This window comes from Marmota flaviventris, chromosome 18 (genome assembly GCF_047511675.1).
Source record: "Marmota flaviventris isolate mMarFla1 chromosome 18, mMarFla1.hap1, whole genome shotgun sequence".
Classification (NCBI taxonomy): domain Eukaryota; kingdom Metazoa; phylum Chordata; class Mammalia; order Rodentia; family Sciuridae; genus Marmota; species Marmota flaviventris.
The window spans coordinates 4,631,768-4,652,023 of record NC_092515.1 but is presented as its reverse complement, the minus strand read 5'-3'; the positions used below and the strand labels follow the sequence as shown (position 1 = coordinate 4,652,023).

General features: G+C 42.2%; 1 protein-coding gene across 1 annotated transcript; it reads left to right on the top strand.

Annotated features, from left to right (window-relative positions):
- The first annotated feature begins 1,638 nt into the window (after positions 1 to 1,638).
- Positions 1,639 to 19,655, top strand: Znf613 (zinc finger protein 613). The gene is given in 6 exon segments (XM_027921588.3): positions 1,639 to 2,318; positions 8,055 to 8,257; positions 10,513 to 10,639; positions 10,909 to 11,001; positions 16,112 to 17,699; positions 17,701 to 19,655. Coding segments are annotated over 5 exon segments (1,926 nt in total). The 5' UTR covers positions 1,639 to 2,318; positions 8,055 to 8,242; the 3' UTR covers positions 17,804 to 19,655.
- The last annotated feature ends 601 nt before the right edge of the window (positions 19,656 to 20,256 follow it).

Here is a 20,256-nt window from a genome sequence, read left to right as displayed (position 1 = left end):
ACTTCACCACAGGCTGGGTCCAAACTGACACGGGACACAGTCATTCATTCAGCACATCCTCATGAAATGGCTACTGCCATAGACTAGGCATGATTGTGGTGCTGGGAAGCACAAACCTGTTCTTCATTTTTACTGATGTCCTGTCCTAGGGGTAGAAAGGGAAACAAGATAAACCATAAAGAAAAGGAAAAGCTATGAAGCTGCAGATGTGACAGTGGTTTGAAGAAGCACAGGAATGATGACAAGTGGATGAAATCAGGACTTTCATGAAAGGAGCGATGGATGGCAAGGCTCACTAAGGTCCTGAGGTGGGAAGAGGTACAAAACAGAATCAAGGGGTTTTCCTACACAGGTGGCTTGAGCAGATGCGTGAGAGGGTAACGCCTTCTAACAGGATGAGAAATATTATGAGGTTCAGAAAGGAGGGAAATCAGGCATGCCTTTTTGAGCATATTACTTTTGATATAATTACTAGGTATTCAAGTTCAGGTAGGGAAAAAAAAAGGCAAATATATGAAACTTTAAAAAGGTGTTATTCAGCCCCAGAATCAGCCAAGGCCTCTAGCCCCATGATTAAGGAAGACACTTTCCTTTGCTGAACACACTTGAGCAATTTTATTGTCTATAGTACAGCTGTGTGAGATAGATTTGAAAACTTCAACTGAATACATTTTCCTGCTCCATGTATACAGAGCATCATCTGTACAGTGAACTGTATGTATGAAAGCAAATATACTTATTTATAAATGGTTAACAATGTACTTATTTATAAATGATTAACAATAAATGGGGAAAAGGTGTTATTCAGGTACAGTGGTGCACACCTGCATTTCCAGCTACTTGAATGCTATCTCAGTTATACACCCAATTTTCACATGCATGGATAATTTCCTGCGTTGTTACATTTTAGAATATGTATCTATCCCTATACCAAAATCACACTTTAACTTTCTGGCAAATCTTGCTTTCTACCAAGTACAGAAAAATTCTTATCATATTTCTCTGTTAGAATTGTTAAAATATTCTTGGCAGTGTTTGTCACCTTTGAAAATTTTAGAACTGCTCTGTCTAGGATTATAAAAAATCCTGTTGAGATGGTTTTGGGTTACATATCAATAGAAAAGTCTTCAAGATTCTACAGACCATACCAAGGAGGTCGTATCAGTTATTTGTTTTTTTAAGGCCCTAAAGAGTTGGAAAACAGCTTAAGGGGTTTCCAGATTGCATAAGCATTTGAATCTGGGGACAAAACTGAAGATTTACTTCTCAGTCTCAACCCCTGTGCATGAGGGTGGCAGGACCCAGGGGAAGGAAGTAATCCCTTCCTGGAACATTACTGGTGACTAGGGGAGAGGGAACTAAAACACAGAAAAATACACACTAGGTCCTCGGGCTTCTATTGAGAACTGATGGGCTTTACTCTTGCTTCTTCCGCTACAGGAGATCACATTGAGTTATGTAATGTCAAATGTGTGGAGAAAGGCATTCCTTCCACACGTCGGTAAGAAGAGCATCTGCCCCAGGTGACATTGGCTCCTCCAGGACCGGGAACCGCCGCCCCGGGGAGAGGCCCCGCCCTCTCGTGCCATCCCCTCTCCCCATTGGCTCGCTATTTCTCCTCATTTCCGGAACGGGGACCGCGCCCCGCCCTCAAAGGGAAAGGGTGCTCCTCTTGAGCGGTAATTTTCACTTCCCTTTGCGAGGCCGCGATCTTCGTACCGCCCTTGCCTCTTCAGACCCTCTTCTGCCTTCAAAATTGTGTTCCTGCCCTTCCCACGCAGCCAGAATCGTTCTGCGGCGTTCACCTGCTGGTCAGCTCTTTTTCCTCGCGGAGGAAGCCTTTTCATCTGTACGGACACCTAACTAGGAAGATGGCCGCGCCCACTGTTCGGTTTCCAGCGATCCCCCTGTGTGGAGTCTGGTGTTCTGGAGGTGGCCCTAGCTTACTATGTGTGTGCCTAGTGTAAACGCGAGCATTTGAAAGCCAAAGGAATCTGGCCGGGACGAGGTCGAAGGTGCCAAGAAATGGGAGTCCTTCAACAGATCCGAACTGTGCCAGCTAACTGGGCAAAAGGGCCGCGATACCGCCTGTATGTCCAATACTGCAAGATGGCCGCCCCCGGCATCCGCGGCGGTGTGAGCGCCAACCTATTTCCGCCCCTACAGACGAGCCGGAAGTCCTGGTGTCGGCGCTGGGCAAAACATCCTTAAACCTTGCCTCGCAGGCCGCCGTAGGTCGGGCGCGGAGGCGTCCCGGTTTGGGAAAATTGGCGGAAGTGCAACTTCGCGGAGGTCTGCTGGATTCCGGGGAGACTCTGGTGAGTCCGGTTCTTCTGTAGAACAGGGTTCCCGGGCGCATTGTCCCTAGGTGTCGTGTAGGCGGCGCTGTTAGGGAGGGCAGTCCTGGAAGCGTGCGACGAACGCGTTTGAGTCGGTCCTGAGGGAGCCGGCGGTCAGCGAGTGGGTCTGCCCTGGCTGGATGTCTGCAGCTCGCCGCGGAGCGCGGTGACAGAAGTGGGGCCGCGAGAGGTTGGTCGGGGTGGGTCCCGTGTCGGCGCGGTCCGCGTCGGGACTAACCCGGGGTTTCACCGAGGGGACAGGGTCCCCGGGCTGTCTCGGGGTGCAGACGCCGCGTCCCCTCCCAGGCCCGAGCCCCAGCGCAGGGCTGCAGTTCCCCGGCTTCGCGCATCTCGCTTCTGCTGGTCCCGGAGCCGGAGAGCGACGGGGGATCGGGGCGAACCCGAGCTGAAGGAGTCGCCCACCCCGGAGCGCGCCCCCAGGGTGGCGTTGGCGACACGTATTTCACATCCAGACTTCATTTTCTATGTTTGATTTTTACGATTAGGACAAACTGCTGCAATGTTGGTATTGGTTGAATCTTTTTTTTCTTCTGCATACGCACACACTACGGGGATTGAACCCAGGGCCGCCTAACCCCCGAGCCCCATCCGCCCTTTTTAATTAATTAATTAATTATTGAGGCTGTCTCCTTAAATTGCTCAGGGCCTCGCGAGATTGTTGAGACTGGCCCTGAACTTGCAATTCTCCTGCCTCAGCCTCCCCAGCCGCTGGGATCACAGGTGTGCGCCACTGTGCCCGATGGTATGATTTTTCTTATCATTGATTTCATTTCATGAACATTCATATAATAAGCATAAGCTTTTGCTTTAAAAGTAGCTTTTATAATTGTTTTTTGTATAAAAGTAGTTTTCAAAAGTTCAGTGATAGATCCAGACTTGGTGATACACACCTGTCGTCCAGGTGCTCAGGAGGTTGCAGGGGGAGTATTGCTTCTGCCCACCAGTTTGAGACAACCTGGGCAAAATGATGAGCACTGTCTCAAAAAATAAAAGGGAATTTTGTGATAGTATGCACCAAGAGGCAAACCTGTGCCGTTGTGATTGGATTCACTAAGTATATGCATATGCTTAGATAGAATATTAATATTTTGAAAGTTCAGTTATCACTTTCAAAGTGTGGTAATGAGACTGATGCCATGGCACATGCCTGTAATCCCAGCTACTCCCAGCTATTGGGGAGCCTGGGTAAAAGGATGACAAGTTCAAGACTAGCTTGGGCAACTTAGTGAGATCCTATCTCAAATAAAATAAATAAATAAAAAGGGCTGGGGATGTAGCTCAGTGGTAGAACAATTGCCTAGGGTGTGAGAGGTTCTGGGTTTAGACTCTTACATCACGTGGGAAAAAAAGGAAAACAGGTTTTGATTCTGTGTTAACCCAAGCGTGTTGCTCCCTCTGAACTTTTTTATTTTTCTCAATTGTAAATGATATTTTTTTGACCTTTTTGATGTCTTTTAGTTTACTATTACACAGAAGAACAGTTAGTTTAAAAATATTTTTTTTGTTTCCGGTTACCTAACTGAATTCTTAGTATAAGCTTTGCCAGCCCCTAACACCTGAAAATTTTCAAATATAAAAATTTCATCTAGATTTTGTTTTCTTGCTTTCTTTAACATGTATCTATCTATGTATTGCCCTTTCTCCTCATTAACACATCTTTTTAAATATTGGGTGGCAGGGGACACATTTCAAAGTAAGTTGCTGACATTCATACTTTTCTCTATAAATATTTCAGTGGGTGTACAGTGATTAAGTTCTACTGGTAGCCTTTTTCTAATATCAGCTTTACTACTCACATACTTAATTCACCCACTTAAAATGTGAAATTGAGTGGTGTTTCCTATGTGCAATCATCACCATTTTTTTTTTTTTTTTTTTGCAGTGCTGATAATTTACCTAGGGCCTTGTGCATGCTAGGTAAGCACTCTACCACTGTACTACTTTTTCAGTCCCAACTTTAGAACATTTTTATCACCTCGAAAACAAACCGCAAAACTTTTTGCAACAACTCCCTATGCCTTCTATTCCCCTATTCCTGCACCCCCACCCCACCTTTAAGCATTTATTAATCTACTTTTTGTCTCTATGTATTTACCTATTTTGGATATTTCATTTGAATGCAATCATACATTATGTGGTCTTTTGTGACTGGCTTTTAAATATACCGCTTTTAAGATTCATCCATGATGTAGCATACTGTTGTACTTCATCTGTTTTTATGCCTGAATAATATTCTCTCATATGGATATGATACATCTTGTTTAATACTTCCCCAACTGGTGGATGTTTTTTTTTTTTGTCTCCTCTGTTCTCTTATAAATGATGCTTTTATAAATATTTGTGGGCAAACTTGTGCGTGAATATGTGTTTATTTCCCTTGTATGTAAACCTAGGAATAGAGTTGATAGGTACATAGTGAATATGTTTAAGCAGTTGAGGAACTACTAGGCAGTTTTCCAAAATGGCTGCTGCACCATTTGCTATTCCTACTAGCAGTATATGAGTGTTCCTGTACCTTCATACTCACCAACAGGTTATTTTCAGGTTATAATTAGGGTCATTCTGGTGGTGTGACATGATATCTCATGATTTTCTCTGAAAGACATCATGCTGTTGAGCAACTTTTCATGTGCTTATGCTGTACATTTTTCACTACATGTAGACTCCTGGGGTTTTTAAAGTTGTTTTGTTTGTAAGCTGGGGATCAAACCCAGAACCTTATACATGTGAAACAGGTGCTCTTCCACTGAGCTACACCCTCAGCCCGAGGTTGTTAGTATTTTTAACAGCTGCTTAGTGTTTCATTGGATGTATATCTTTACTCATTCAACCATTTCTCTCTTAATAGACCTAAGTAATTTGTGTGTGTGGTACTGGGGATTGAACTCAGTGGTGTTCGACTGAGTCCATCCCTTTTTATTTATTTATATATTTTTATGCTTGAGATAGGGTCTTGCTTGGTTGCTCAGGCTATCCTTGAACTTGCGGTCCTCCTGTCTCAGCCTCCTGAGCAGCTGGGATTATAGGCATGTGACTTGAAAGTATTCATACAGATTGTTAAGCTGTTCCCCAAATTGTTTCATCCTTTAATATTGACAAAGAAATGTGCGTTTTGGAATATTATCATTTTTTTTAGATACAAACTCTGTAATCTTCCATCTGACTGAAAACTTATGTTGACATATGTTCAGTTAAATTTGTGAAACTCTGATTCTTGCTTATAATATTGAGCAATGTCTTATAATTTGCTTCCTTTTAAAAATATTAATTATTATTAGAATCTTTACATAATTAATTAGATAGTATTTCCAAAATAGCTCTAGATAAAAATGATGATACTGCTCCTCCTTCCCTTGCTCTTGGCTTTAGAGAAAATACTTATATTGTTTCACTGTGTATATGTAGGATGTGTTGGAAAATTTTTGTTGTTGTTGAGGCAAAATTCACTAGATATAACTTATTTTGAGAAAGTGTTTTTAATTTTGTTTTTACTTGAGTTTCTAAAGTTTCTGTGGAGGAATAGGCCTACTCTGCCATTTTTGCTTAGTGATGTATGTGATTATTTGTTGTTGTGGTGGTGGTGGTTTTTTTAAATTTTATTTTTTAAACAATCTTCTGCAAGTACGCCTTCAGTGATACCTCTAGTCTGTGTCTCCTCCCTCCTCAAAGGTGGCTGCTCTTTTGAACTTGTTGTACATCATGCATGTTTTACTAAATGTGTATGTGTCTGTAAGTGATAGTTTTGTTTTACATATAATAAAGTTTTTCTATTGATTTTCCTGTGTTGTTTGTTTTTCACATAGTGGTGACTACAGCCTGTTTGGGAGTGATGTTCTGGAGTTTGTGGAGGTTTTCTGGGTGGCTCTACGTGTATACATACACATGCACTTTCAAGAACAATACTCCCCATTCAATGAAATGATCCAGCCTCTAGAGGTAACAGAAATGATTATATTCCACAGAAAGGTTTTAAAGATTGAAAATGAGGTGGAATCTTCTAGTATTTTTGGATAAAGGCTGTGGAGACGTGAGAAAGGAAGCCTTACCATGTAAAGTGCATACCTGGGTTCCTCTGAAGTATTGTACCCACTACCTTCTACTCAGGACTACATTATTGGGCTCTGCACATTTCCGTTGGTAGTGTTCCAACAAGGCAAGTCTGGAAGTTCTGCTGCCTTGTTGATGGACTTTTGGCACTAATATGGGAGAGGAGAATGTACAGTCATGGGTAGGAGGATGTGTAAGCACAGGCCTTGTGGGGTTGGAGGATTCAGGAGAGCCACAGGGAACTTGTCATCATGTTTCTAGCCAGTGGGGTAGAAGGGGAACTCAAGGTGACTCCCTCAAGTTAATGCTTTCGTGATGTGAGCTTCTCACTGGAGCTCCAGAATTTGGCCCTTAGAAATCCTCTAGGCTGCTGATTCCCTGCTGCTATCAGGACAGGTGTGCGACATGAACTTTCCCTTTTTGTGGAAGAAGGTAGTTGCATGTGTCACTCTTAAGAGAGCTGATTCTGGAAGTTGAAATCATATGTCTGGCTGTGTGGCCACTCACCATGTGACCTTGTGCAATTCAAACTCCCTAAGGTAGTAGAAAAGAGAAAAGTCTTAGGAGGGTGTGTGGCCAAGGGAATACAGTGGCAACTAAAGCCATGTTCTTAGAGAGGGGCAGCTGAGTGCGAATTCTAGCTTTGCCACATGGCATGTTTTCGGGGGGAAGATGGTCAGGGTCTCACTGGAGGGTTCTTCTTCCCAGAGGAATCCAAGCCTCCCTAAATAGCCACCCTAAGTCTTAATATCTCAAACAATTAAACCATTTTAAATCTTAACATCTCTAGTAATTAACAAATAATAAAACAAACACTCAGAAATATGTTACAAAAGAGAAGCCCCTGATAGATCTAGTCCACATGAGTTCTTAAACTAGACAAAGACAAAATGGCTCAAAGTGGTTTATTTAAGGCGGGGGTCTGTCAAAGGCAGGGGTGAGGTTTCAAGGGCAGAGTCTTGTTTTGTGATGTCTTGCAGTCAGGCTGATTGACATCTTGGCAGGTCACATCTATCTCTTAGGGGATCTTAGGTGGAGCTTAAGGGGGAAGTTCACCTGAATCAGGTGGTCAGTCTCTATGGGGAGTATCCCAGGGAGTTCCCAGTGCCAGACTGATCCCCTCAGGAGCTACTGTGTGCAACATAGTCCACATACAGCCCACAGACGGCTCATGACAGTATGTTTTTAGGAAAGACAGTCTGTAACCCTTTGGTCAGTGCTGGAATTGGCAATAATGATTTGTAGCTTAAATGTAATAAAGTGGTTAGTGATAAATAATTAAGATAATGGCTGTGTTTTACTTACTACATTTGTCTTTAAATGGAGTGTGCATACACACAAGGTGTCTGTAGCCTTTTACACAGGTACATGAGTGCACGTTTTTAAAGCAATAAATGTCCAGATCTTCACCTTCTGTATGTCTTCTTTCTAAAAACAGACCTGAGCAGTCTTTTGGTATTTTGCTGGTTCGCCTTTCCCACTTCACCATTCAGTCATCCCACTTCCGTTTCATAGGAGAAAGACACATTGCCCGTACATTTAAAATAGTGTTATTGCCCTTAGGTTCTGGGACCCCAATAAAGGCTAGAGGTGGGCGTGAAGTGCATATGTGAGGGGATGTATGCTCAAACTGTGTTCACTCCTCAGCACACAGGTAGCTCCTGGAGCAAGACACATCACGGGAAGTGAGGACATTCCTGGACCTGCTACCCCCATTTGTGGAGACACCATTGACTGGAGACTTAAGATTTCTAACCAGAAATTTTGGAGCAGTTCAAGAAGGAACTGAAGGCACAGTCCCCAGGTTATTGGCCATCTCCCAATAGCAGAAGAACATGATCAACCCCCAGGTGACTTTGGGTTTGCTTTATTTTTCTCTTCATTCCATGATTCATTTCTGGAGGACTTTAGACCTAGGATCATTTGTGGTTCATACTGTGGTCTCTAAAAAGAAATACGGTCTTTGTCCCCAGGTCCTGGTGTTCAGCTCTGAAAAGCCTTGGAACTTTCTGAGTGGGATAAGGATGATAGAACCCTTTTTGTTCTAGTAAAGTGACTTTTAGTGGAACCTAGCTTCAGGATGGAGGCTGGTCACCAGAAAGACTGAAACTTGTTCAGAAGCTTGGAACTTTGAGCTTTCCTTACCCCCATTCTCCAGGGAGAGGAGTGGGGCTGGAGATTGAGTCCAGTCCCCCATGGCCAGTGATATAATCAATCATGCCCATATAATTAAACCTGCATAAAAACCTCTGAACGACAGTATTAGAGTCTGAGTTGTGAACATATTGTGGTGCACCCAGGGAAGACTTCGACGTCCCCAGTTCCCACGTCACATGCCTTACCCTGTGCATCTCTCCCATCTGGTTGCTCCTTGGTTATACCCTTTATAATAAACTGGTAGTAGTAAGTAAGTTGCTTTCCTCAGTTCTGAGTTGTCGTAGAACGTCATTGAACCTGTGTGTGGGTTGTGGGAACCCCCAGCTTAATAGCCAAGTCAGACAGAAGTGTGGATAACCTGGGGACTCCATGCTTGCGACTGTGGGACTCAGCCCTTAAATGGCGGGCCTTCACTAACTCAAGAAGTTGGTGTCAGAATTGAATTAAATTGTTGGATATCCAATAGTTCTGATACTTTGTGTCAGAAGTATTTTGAATAAAAACAGTACAGTAGAATTCATATTGAATGACTAATACTAAAGCATAGTTTGTGACTGGAGGATTCTGTTACTTACATGAGCTATTACCTTCTGTTGAATGTCCGACAGTCATCACAACCAGAGAGAGACTCCTCATGGTCATGTGCACTGACTGAGGAGAAAGCAGACTAGTTTGTGAGAGGTGTCACTATTTCATAGCACTTAGGCCTTCCAGAAGTAATGTGATAATTTTTTTTTTCCCCTGATAGTGCTGGAAATCAAACTCGGGGCCTGTGGGTGCGGTGTGCATGCTCTACTACTGAGCCACACCACTGCCTCATAGAGGATGTCGTTAACTGCAGCTTTCTCATAAATGTTAAGCACAGTTCTTCAACGTATCCTTCAGGTAGAGGCCAAGAGAAGTCAGGACACAGTTGTTCATGCAGCCCATAGCAAGATGACCCATGGGCCCAGCCTTAATGGATGTTAGGGTCAATCTAGAAATAAAATGTAAATGAAGTAGGAAAATTGAAAGATTGTTTGGCTTTTTTTCTATATGAACTGGTGGCTAAACTGGTGTTTGAGTGCATCTTTGACAGTAGGGAGTTGAAGGTATTGTTGTCTTAAAACTTCCCCCTAGCCAAGACAGTGCATACTTCTTTTCATTTAAAGTCAGTCCTTACCTACTGCTTCCTTTATTATCTTATTTAAAAAGTTAATTATACAGTTGTGCATGAGTATACCAAAAGATTAAAAAACAATTTCTCCAATCATTAGATTATATAGAGTTAAAGGGGGAAAAAAAGGATTTCTTTTCACACCTTCTTTCCTAATCCCCTCGTGCAGTTTTAACAAGTGGGTATTGGTGTGTACTGCCTGTACGTATGTGTGCCTCTATAGGTGTGTGTGTGGGGGGGTGGGAATATCCTGGGGATTGAGCCCAGGAACATTCTCCCTCTGAGCTAGCCCTTTTTATTTTATTTTGAGACAGGGTTCTCCCTAAGTTGCCCATGTTGCCTGAGCCTCCTTAGTAGTTGGGATAAGCATATACCCCTTGGCCCTGCACAATATACTGTTTTTAAAAATTACAGGAATAGATGAACTCTAGATAGGGTAGAGGGATTGGAGGGGAAGGGAGGGGACATGGGCTTATTAATGATGGTGGAATGTGATGATCATTATTTACCAAAGTACAGGTATGAAGACAGGAATTGATGTAAATATACTGTGTATACAACCAGAGATCCAGAGATATGAAAAATTGGGCTCTATATGTGTAATAAGAATTGTAATGCATTCCACTGTCCTATATAAATAAAAAATAAATACAAAATTTAAAAAAATCACAACACCTAGGTATATAGATACAGGTTAAATGGTGAAAATGAGCAGCATAATATCCTTCACATTTCCTCTGTATCTATGAAAAAGAAAGACTTCATATTAAGTAGGATTTTTTTTTCCCCCAGGAGTTGCTGACACTGGAGGACGTGGCTGTGAAGTTCACCTGGGAGGAGTGGCACCTCCTGGGCCCTGCTCAGAAGGACCTGTACCGGGACGTGATGTTGGAGAACTGCAGGAACCTGGTGTCAGTGGGTGAGGAAGGCTGCCCTGTGCAGCTCAGAGGGTGCCAGTCTGTGGCCTTTTCTTTCTCAGTGTCTGAACGCCTTGGAGGTCCTGTGGTGTTTCAAGGGTGGCCTCTCAGTCCTTCTCAGGCCCCAGATAAGAGGGTGTATTATGCTCCCTTCGGAGAGCAAAGCCTTTGCTTTGCAGATATAAACTACGTAGTTCCTAAAATAGAACATTGTTGTTGACAGATCACAGCCCAGTTTGATGAACCTAAGACTATCATTTCCCATGAACAGGGTGTCAAGCCAGCAAGCCCGATGCCCTCTCCAAGTTGCTAGGAGGAGAACCATGGACAGTGGAAGATGAAATCCATGGTCAAATTTGTTCAGGTGAGTGAGTGAAACCTGCAAGGAGGGTGGACCAGGAAGTCCTAGTCTACTTGTCAGAGAAGTCGCAGATGTGAGAGGGCCTGAGGATGTGTAAACAGCCTTCACAAACCCTGCTCCCCACGCGGAGCCATGTATTTCAAAGTTCCTCTTTGTCTCTTCTTGGATTTGATCACTGTTTCCCTCTAGTCTTGTTTTTAGGATTCTCAGCTCTTGCCATTCTTTCCCCACCAGCATACCACTACCTGTTTCTTCTGTCTCTGTTACTTTGAAATATCCTACCTTCCATGCCTTTCTCAAGGAGAGGTCTTTGGTTTCAAAGCTGTCCTCCTAGAGCCCTTTTGCCCCTGTGTAGGATGTTGCTTTCCCTTCCTATTATCCACCCCATCTGGGGTTCTGTGCCCCCTGGTAACCTGGTCTGTCCCTCTGCACCTGACTGCCTCTTAAGCTTCTCTTTGCCCATTCTGAGGTCCAGCAAAGGTTTTGTTTCCCACATTTCACTCTGTTCTTGACCCTGTAAAAGTTTCCATCATTCCATTGACCTCTATTTTCTGTGGAGATTGTCATGTCAGTATGTCCCTCTGTTCTTCTAAGCTAAGTGCTGATACTGAGTATTTACCTTTCCACTGCAGCTCCTTGAGTCTGTGCTGGCCACTGTGGAGGGGCCTTGAAACTCTTCTACCTCTTTGGCTCCCTTTTATTTTCCCTGAGTCCAAACCTCATCATTGAGCCTTATGGCTGCTGTGCTTTAATTTCCTTGTGTGGTTGTTAATTCTGCATTCTGCTCATTGTTTGGGATTTTTCCCTGAAAGCTTTCCTTTTCTTACCGTTTATCCAATGGAATTAAGTCCCAGTTAATCATCGTGGTCATTCACATGAGGTGGAAATTTCTCTTCTCTCAAATGGTGTTCTCGATGGATCTCCATGATTGGTATCATCTTGCTTATTAAACTTTTTTTCCTCTTTCTTCTCCTAAACTCAAGGTCATCTGCCTTTAAAATAATTTCCGCAAAGTGCTTTATACATATAAATCTTTATTTCATTGCTTTAAATACTTTTTGATTACTTTAAGTAGTTTTTTTTTAAGCATTCTTCTTTTTATTTAATCTTTTATGTATTTATTTTTTTGTGGTACTGAGTATCAAACCCAGTGCCTCACACATGCTAGGCAAGCACTCTACCACTGAGCCACAACCCCAGACTTCACATTAAGTAGTTTTGATAGTTTATTACATATTGATCTTGATAGCTGTAAACAACAATAACAACAAGAATTTTTCTTGGGATTAGATTCTGAAAGGAGGCAAAGTTAATAAAAAAATACCTTGTGGGCTGGGATTGTGGCTCAGTGGCAGAGCGCTTGCCCAGCATGTGCAAGGCCCTGGGTCCTATCCTCAGCACCACATAAAAATAAATATATAAAAGAAAGGTATTGTTTTCATCTACAACTAAAAAATAGTAAATAAAAAAAAATACCTAGTTATGAAAATTGCTGGGAAGAATAGTAAAATACCATAATAGAATAGTGTGTGAGGGGGACTAGAGCTGCTCTTTAGGATAGGAAGGGCCCTTGAGTGGATCGTTTAGGTGAATTATCTTTCACATAGACATGGTCACAAGTTCAGGGGCCCAGGGTAGGTGTATGTTTGAGAAATTAGATCTGCTTTGGACTTGATAATTAGATGTGCTTGCCCATATTCATGAAGTACTCTCTGGTTGGATGTCCCAAGTCACGAGAGATTAGGTGAGAGAAATATGGCATGAGTAATGTCTTCTGTAAAGGGGGTACAGATGAAGAACTTGGACAACTCACAATCAGAAAGATGAGTTTTTATTAACTGAATGGTTTCCTATGGTGTGTATCTTCATTCTTTCTGTCTGTTTTTCATAGTACTGGAGATTGAATTCCCTGAGCTACATCTACCTTTTAGTTTTATTTTGGGATGGGGTCTTGCCAAGTTTCCCAGGCTGGTCTTAAACTTGTGATGCTCTTGCCTTATCTTCCCATTCTGAGTCTATTTGGTAGATTTGGGGTGATAGTCTTGGCTTGTCTATATATGGTGCTGTAAGTTGGCTCTCTTGAGCCTGGTTGTTAAATCACAGCCCTACTGTGTGCTAGAAGAGATGGAAGTTACTGAGAAACAACAGTGCGTTCCAAGAATCAGATTTTAATAGAGGAGAGACCTAGTTGTAATAAATACATGGAAGTTCAGCTTTTGAACCGGAGGCATCTTCTCCTGCAGTACAGGGCTGTGTGAAATTGACTCTCAAAATAAGCAATAAAGATAGGGAATGCCATGTACAACCAGAAAAATGAAAAGTTGTGATCTGTTTGTGTAAAAAATAAAATAAAATTTATTTTTTTAAAAAAAAGATAGGGAATGCTTTAGAAATTTATGGAAGACATCTTGTGTTCACCTAGAACGGGGAATGAGAGCATGATATGTAGGAGATGTATCTAGGGTTTGAATAAAGGATATGATGAAGGGCAAGGAGTGAAGGTCAGTAGATATGTCAATTAGGTGGATCCTGGCGATCATTTTACACCATGTACGTGCATCCAAACATCAGATTGTGTGCCTTGTATATATACAATTTTTCTATGTCACTTGTATTTTACTGACACTATTAAAATTTAAAAGAATGAAGGTGTAAAATTGGAAATGTACAAGGCCTTGTGAGGAACTGTTAAAAGATTGGCCTGAACCGGCCCCATGAAGGTCAGAAGGTGTTTGTAGGGGAGTTAAGTGAGTGTGAACCTGGGTATAAGTTAGTTTCAGATTTATAGTCTTCCTTTTTTTGGTGCTGAGGATTGAACTTAGGGCCTCATGCACGCTAAGCATGCACTCTACCACTGAGCTACACCCCTAGTCCTGGAGTCTTACTTTTAAACTGGGTGGCAGGAGTGTAACAATAAAGTACATCCAGTATTTCCTAGAAAAAATAGAAGGCAAAACTGATAGAAGCCTTGGTCTGGGGTCCCAGCTGTGATCCTTTAGGACCCCTTCAATTATGGCCACTAAGTCATTTATATAGAAGTTTGAAAGGCAGTGCTGAGAGTGCCAGGAAGGGGGTTTGGGCTGGCCATGGCGGCAGCTCAAGAGGCTGAGGCGGGGGGACTGCAAGTTGAAGGGAGTCTCAGCAACTTAGCAAAACCCTGTCTTTAAATCAAAAATTAAAAAGACTGGGGATTTAGAGAACCTTGGATTCAATCCCCAGTAAACCGCCCCCCCCCGCCCCCCCAAAAAAAAGAAATATGAGTTTGGGGATCATTACATCAGAGACAGAGACATGAAGTAAGAACTCCACCATGCGACCAGCGCACTGGTTTCATTAAAGAGGTTCTTGGCATAAAAGTTAGCTAGTGAGATCAAATAAACACACAGACTCAGTTACCTTTTTCTATGACCATGTCTGAGATGGCTCTCCCTCTGGTTCACACCTCGAACCACCCGGTAGGGCAGCAGGGATTACTCAGGGCTAGCAGGAGAGAGAGAGAGAGAGAGAGCACGCCAGGGAGTGGCCTTTTATTGGGGAACAAGAAATTCAGGGGAGAATTCCATCCAATGAAGGTGGAGGGGGGCAGCACTCCAAGGTCAGGGTCAGTGATTGGCCCCCGGGTCAGTGGTCAAGTCACACCCCCACACGGACAGGCTCTCGCACCAGGAGAGGGTCGGGAAAGCTCCGACACAGTTTAGCCAGAGCGCCTCACACCCAAACCGGGAGTTGCCCAGTCACATGTGAGAATGGCTCCCCACAAGAACAGTTTGATTCCGTCAGTACAAGCACAGGGTGTGATCAGAAAAGGTGACCATTCCCTGCCTAGTTCAGCAGCATGTCACTTGACCATGTGATCCGAGTTCCATGGGCATCACTGTTTTTTTCTCTTTTTCAGTTGATACAAGAGATTGTGTTAAGCCATCTAAAAAGCTGACATGTTTACTGCAGAAGTTTGCTTTTTAAATGTAAAATTGATGCTTTGGGAAATTTGGTTTGATGATAGTCTATGAATGAAGTATTAGAAAAATAAAATGACTACCCAAGAGTCTTCCCAGTTTTCTAGAAGTTGAGTGTTGAGTTTATGACATTCTCACTTAGGTCTAACAGTTCCAGTATACCTCTACTTATTTTCCAGAAGAGTCAGTGTTTGGAACCTCTCAGTGAGCTTTCCAAAACCCAAACTCTAAATATTACAGCAATTGTAAACTTGGCCCTGTGCCTTTATCTTGTTTTCATCTACATGTTTTTTCCAAACCTGATCTCACCCAGTCCTCTTTCCTTAATATTTACATACTGTTGATTCCCACATAATTCCCAACCATGACCTTTCTTGATTTATATATGCAATCAGATTTTTTTTTCTGTATTTCTAAAACCTTCTCAAGGATGATGTGTTCTCTAAAGTGCACATTTGATTTCCCCCATATTTAAAACTCAGTGTTATTCCCCTTTTCATGAAAACAGTGCTACTCCAGTAGGAATAATCCTTAATTCCTTAAGTTTATTAATCTCCCATGTTGAAATCATGAGTGAGCCTTGTCTTTTCTTTCTGCAGATTGTATCTTGATTTTCTCCACTTCCATCTCCAATTTTTATAATTTGTACCTGCTTTCTATGTTTCATTGCTTCCTTGTTTAATTTTCCCTAACTAGAATTTATACTCAAGAGAATATAAGGAATATATTACTGTATCAACATCACTAGCGCAATGCTTAACACACAGTCATAATTTAATGAGGATTTGTGGGTATGTGAATTTGCCCCTCATTAGTTTGAAACAAATATTCCTCTAACTTCTGTGATCCAGTGCTCACAGTGGCTTAATTTTATTTTAGCTTGCCTTTTTGTCACATTTATTCATTTTGAATGATGTAACCTTGCTTATTCTCTGACCATTTTTACCTTGTTTTGTTTAAACTGTTGTGTTTTATCCCTGTCCAAGTGACAATGAACATATCCACTTGGAGTTTCTTTAACTTTACATAATAATGCTGTCAGCAAAGAACCAATCTATACAAAGCTGTTTGTGGAGTGGTTTTATTCTGTTACATGCTCATAGAATGATTAATAAATCATTATATATCATAATAAATCATGTTCTCCTCTTCCCTAGAAATCAAGAAAGCTGATGATCATCTACTGATACAATTAGGAAATCAAAGATGTCAGAAGAAAGTGGAACAGTGCCATAAATACAGTGCATCCAGAAACATCATTCATCATAGAACAAATAATTTTCCTTTAAGGCAAAATCATGATATATTTGACTTTCACAGGAAAAGATTGAAATCAAATTTAAGTTTAGTCAACCATAACAGAAGCTGTGAAGTAGAGAATCCTGTCAAGGCTAATGGAGTTGGAAAATCATTCCTTCATGCCAGGCATGAACAATTTCCTACTGAAATTAAATTTCCTGAATATGGAAATTCTGTGAATACAAATTCACATCAGAGATCCCAAAAGGCAGAGAAGCCCCATGTATGCATCGAATGTGGGAAGGCCTTCCTCAAGAAGTCTCGTCTCATAGATCACCAGAGAGTGCATACAGGAGAGAAACCTCATGGGTGCAGTGTGTGTGGGAAAGCCTTCTCCAGAAAGTCCCGGCTCACTGAACATCAGAAAACTCACAGAGGAGAGAGACGGTATGAATGCAACGAGTGTGACAAAGCATTCCGCTGGAAATTACAGTTTATTGCACATCACAAAATTCACACAGGAGAGAAACCTTATGTATGTAGTGACTGTGGAAAAGGCTTCATCAAGAAGTCTCGTCTCATTAATCATCAGCGAGTTCATACAGGAGAAAAACCTCATGCATGTAGCCTGTGTGAGAAGGCGTTCTCCAGAAAATTCAGACTCATTGAACATCAGAGAACTCACACAGGAGAGAAGCCCTACGAATGTACTGAGTGTGACAAGGCTTTCCGCTGGAAATCACAACTCAATGCACATCTGAAAACCCATACAGGAGAGAAATCCTATATATGTAGTGAATGTGGAAAAGGCTTCATTCAGAAAGGCAATCTCACTGTCCACCAGCGAACTCATACTGGAGAGAAGCCTTACACTTGCAACGAATGTGGAAGAGGCTTCATCCAGAAGGGCAATCTCCTTATACATCAGCGTATTCACACTGGAGAGAAACCCTATGTCTGCAATGACTGTGGGAAAGGCTTCAGCCAGAAAACATGCTTGATCTCACATCAGAGATTCCACACAGGAAAGACTCCCTTTGTATGTACCGAGTGTGGGAAATCCTGCTCACACAAGTCTGGTCTCATTAATCATCAGAGAATCCACACAGGAGAGAAGCCTTACAGGTGTGGTGACTGTGGGAAAGCTTTCAGAAATAAGTCATGCCTCAATAGACACCGGAGGACTCATACGGGAGAGAGACCCTATGGGTGCTCTGACTGTGGGAAGGCGTTCTCCCACCTGTCATGCCTTGTTTATCATAAGGGAATTCTGCATGCAAGAGAGAAACAGGTTGATTCAGTCAAGCTAGAAAATAGTTTCTCAAAGAGTTGCAGCTCATCACATACAAATGATCCCATGCAGGAGGAGAGTCTTGTTAGCATGGGGACTATGCAGATTCCTTCTGTGGCAACTCAAACTTCATTGGGCAACAGTGAGTTCCAAGCAGATAGGAGCATAGCTATTGTGGGACAGCCAGATGTCAGACATTCACCCTCAGCAGAGACTGGACCTTGCACAGAAGAGAAATCTTATGAATGCAATGAATGTGATAGTGCTTTCAGTGATCAATTACATCACGTTTTATGTCACAAAAATCACACAGGAGTAAATCATGATGCATTGAAGATAGAAAACCCTTGAGTATAAATATAGCTCATTATATAGCTGACAGTATGCTGGGAAAAAAAAATAGTATGAATGCTTGCTGAATAAATCATTTATGGGAAGATAAACCTTATCAATGGTCACAGATTAGTGAGCTCAAAGTTGGTAGAAATATAATGACCATGGAGAAGTCCTTGCCCAAAAGAAAGATCTCTGTAGGTGTCATGCAAAGAAAAATGGTTGGAAGACCTTTGAAGGCAGTGAAGGTGGCAGGGTTGCTCATGGTACCATTCTGTATCATGTTACCAGAGGAAAACATAGAAATAAAAGTGAACACTTGAAACATCTTCAGTAAAATATCAGAGAATACTTGAAGCAAATAAACCTGTGAAGATGAAGAATAGAGATTTGCATCAGAAGTCTAATATTTTACAAGAGATAACACACAGAGTGCATTTTAGGACAGTATACCTTAAGTCAAACTGTCAGTGGCTCCTTCATTAAAAGGAGGTGATTTGTGTTAAAGTTATAATGCAACTTATCTCCCTTTTTACTGGCGCAAGTCTTCTTTTTCTACCCAGGATTATTATGATTAGCTTTACACTTTTTTGGTTATAAAAGAAACAATTTATTTAAATACCACTGGGGGAATGAAGTTCAAACCACATGACTAGCCAGCCTCACTCTGAACCCAGGATGCAGGTATTATCCTAACCCTGTGGTTTGTGTTATTTTTGATAAACACACCACACAGAAAAATGCTAACTATTTTGCTTTTGCTGGTGCTGTTGCAGAAAGTAGGTGATGGCGGTGATGAAGGAAACAAAACCCCTGGCTATTTTTTGTTTGTACTGGGGATCAAACTCCAGGGTGCTCTATTACTGAGCCACATCCCTATCCCTTTTTGTTTTGAGAGGGGCTCTTGCTAAATTCACAAAGCTGGCCTTGAATCTGTAATCCTCCTGCCTCAGCCTTGGGTCATTGGGATTATAGCCAAGTGCCACCATGTCTGTCAGCGCTTGCTGGTTTTAAATGAGCATTTCTTTTTAGGTGGGTCCTGTGCACATAGCAGTTTTACCCTCCAGCATGTGTGGCTAGCGGTTGTAAACACTGGTTGAAAAGGGGCAGAGTTGTGGAGGACAGATGATTGATTTAGTTGTACTCACATGAAGCAAGGTATGAACGCTTTTTTAAAATGTTCATATCTTTATGTCTACATAGATTCCTTTATACTTTGTAGATAATTGTAAGTTCCCCAGTACATAACAAAATAGAAATTAATTGTAGACTTGGGAGATGGATGAGGGTGCATGAATGACTTCATGGACTAATCAAAATGTTGTGGAAGGAAAGGGCCTAATGGAGAAATTCTAAGGATCATCATTTTCCCCACAAACTTAAAAAATAAAAATCTTCATAGTGACTTGCATCTGGCATAATGTAAAAGGAGCAGACCATAGAATCCACAACGGGGCTGGGAGTGTAGCTCAGTGTTAGAGCACGTTTTGCATGCACAAGGCCCTGAGTTCAATCCTAGCACCACCTTTCCTCAAGTCACAGAATGCGCCCAGTTAAAGGATTAGAGGAACAAAATCACAAAACACAGGACAGCAGTGTGTGAGGTGGGTCAAGGAGAGAGATCCCTTTGGATATCTTGAAGAAGCACCCTTTCATTGGTCCACAGGCCCCAGCCTTCAGAGTTGCCATGATTTCAGAGATGCTGGCTCCTATGTGACATGCTAAATGAGGGTGATTTATTTTTGTTCCTTGCCAGTCTCTGGGGAATGGGGGCCCTTGACATCTCTCCCATGCTCAGTTCAATTTTGATCCAATAAAGACAATATTCAGGTTAGAAACAGGGGGTCCTTTTTGGTGTAAAGTTGCCTCACAGTGGAATCCCTGAGTTCTTGGGTCCATCCTTTTCACATAGTTTGGGGGGCGCACATATCAGGCACTACTGTAGACGCCAGTTAAGCTGGTGAGCAAAATGTGCAAAGCAGTGGCTGTCACTGCATTCAGTTCAGGGGCTCAACAGTAAAGAGTCAGAAATGGATGCTCTGCCCACACGTGAGCGGCTCTGCTCACCGCTGTGAATCTGCCTGTCCAGCGCGTTACTACCTGAACTGACAGCCAGAGTCCCCAAATGGGCTGCCCAGGCCTCCTTGAGAACCAGACGGTGAATTCACTTCAGAGGCTGGCATCCCAGATAAATAGAATTTAATAAGACAATTTCAGATTGTGTCTTTAGAAGGCAATGCCAACTTAAATCCTTTACAGCTTCACCCTGGCCATAGCTGATACTAAGCATGCTGTTTCTCAAAGGAAAATTACATTAGCTGTTTAATACTTTCGTGTGCTCCATTTACAATTTTTGTGTTTTTAGGGAAATAATCCAATTACATCTGAAACCTCATCCCTCTCTTTGGTTGTGCTTGGGCACTGGTCTTCACTGGCACT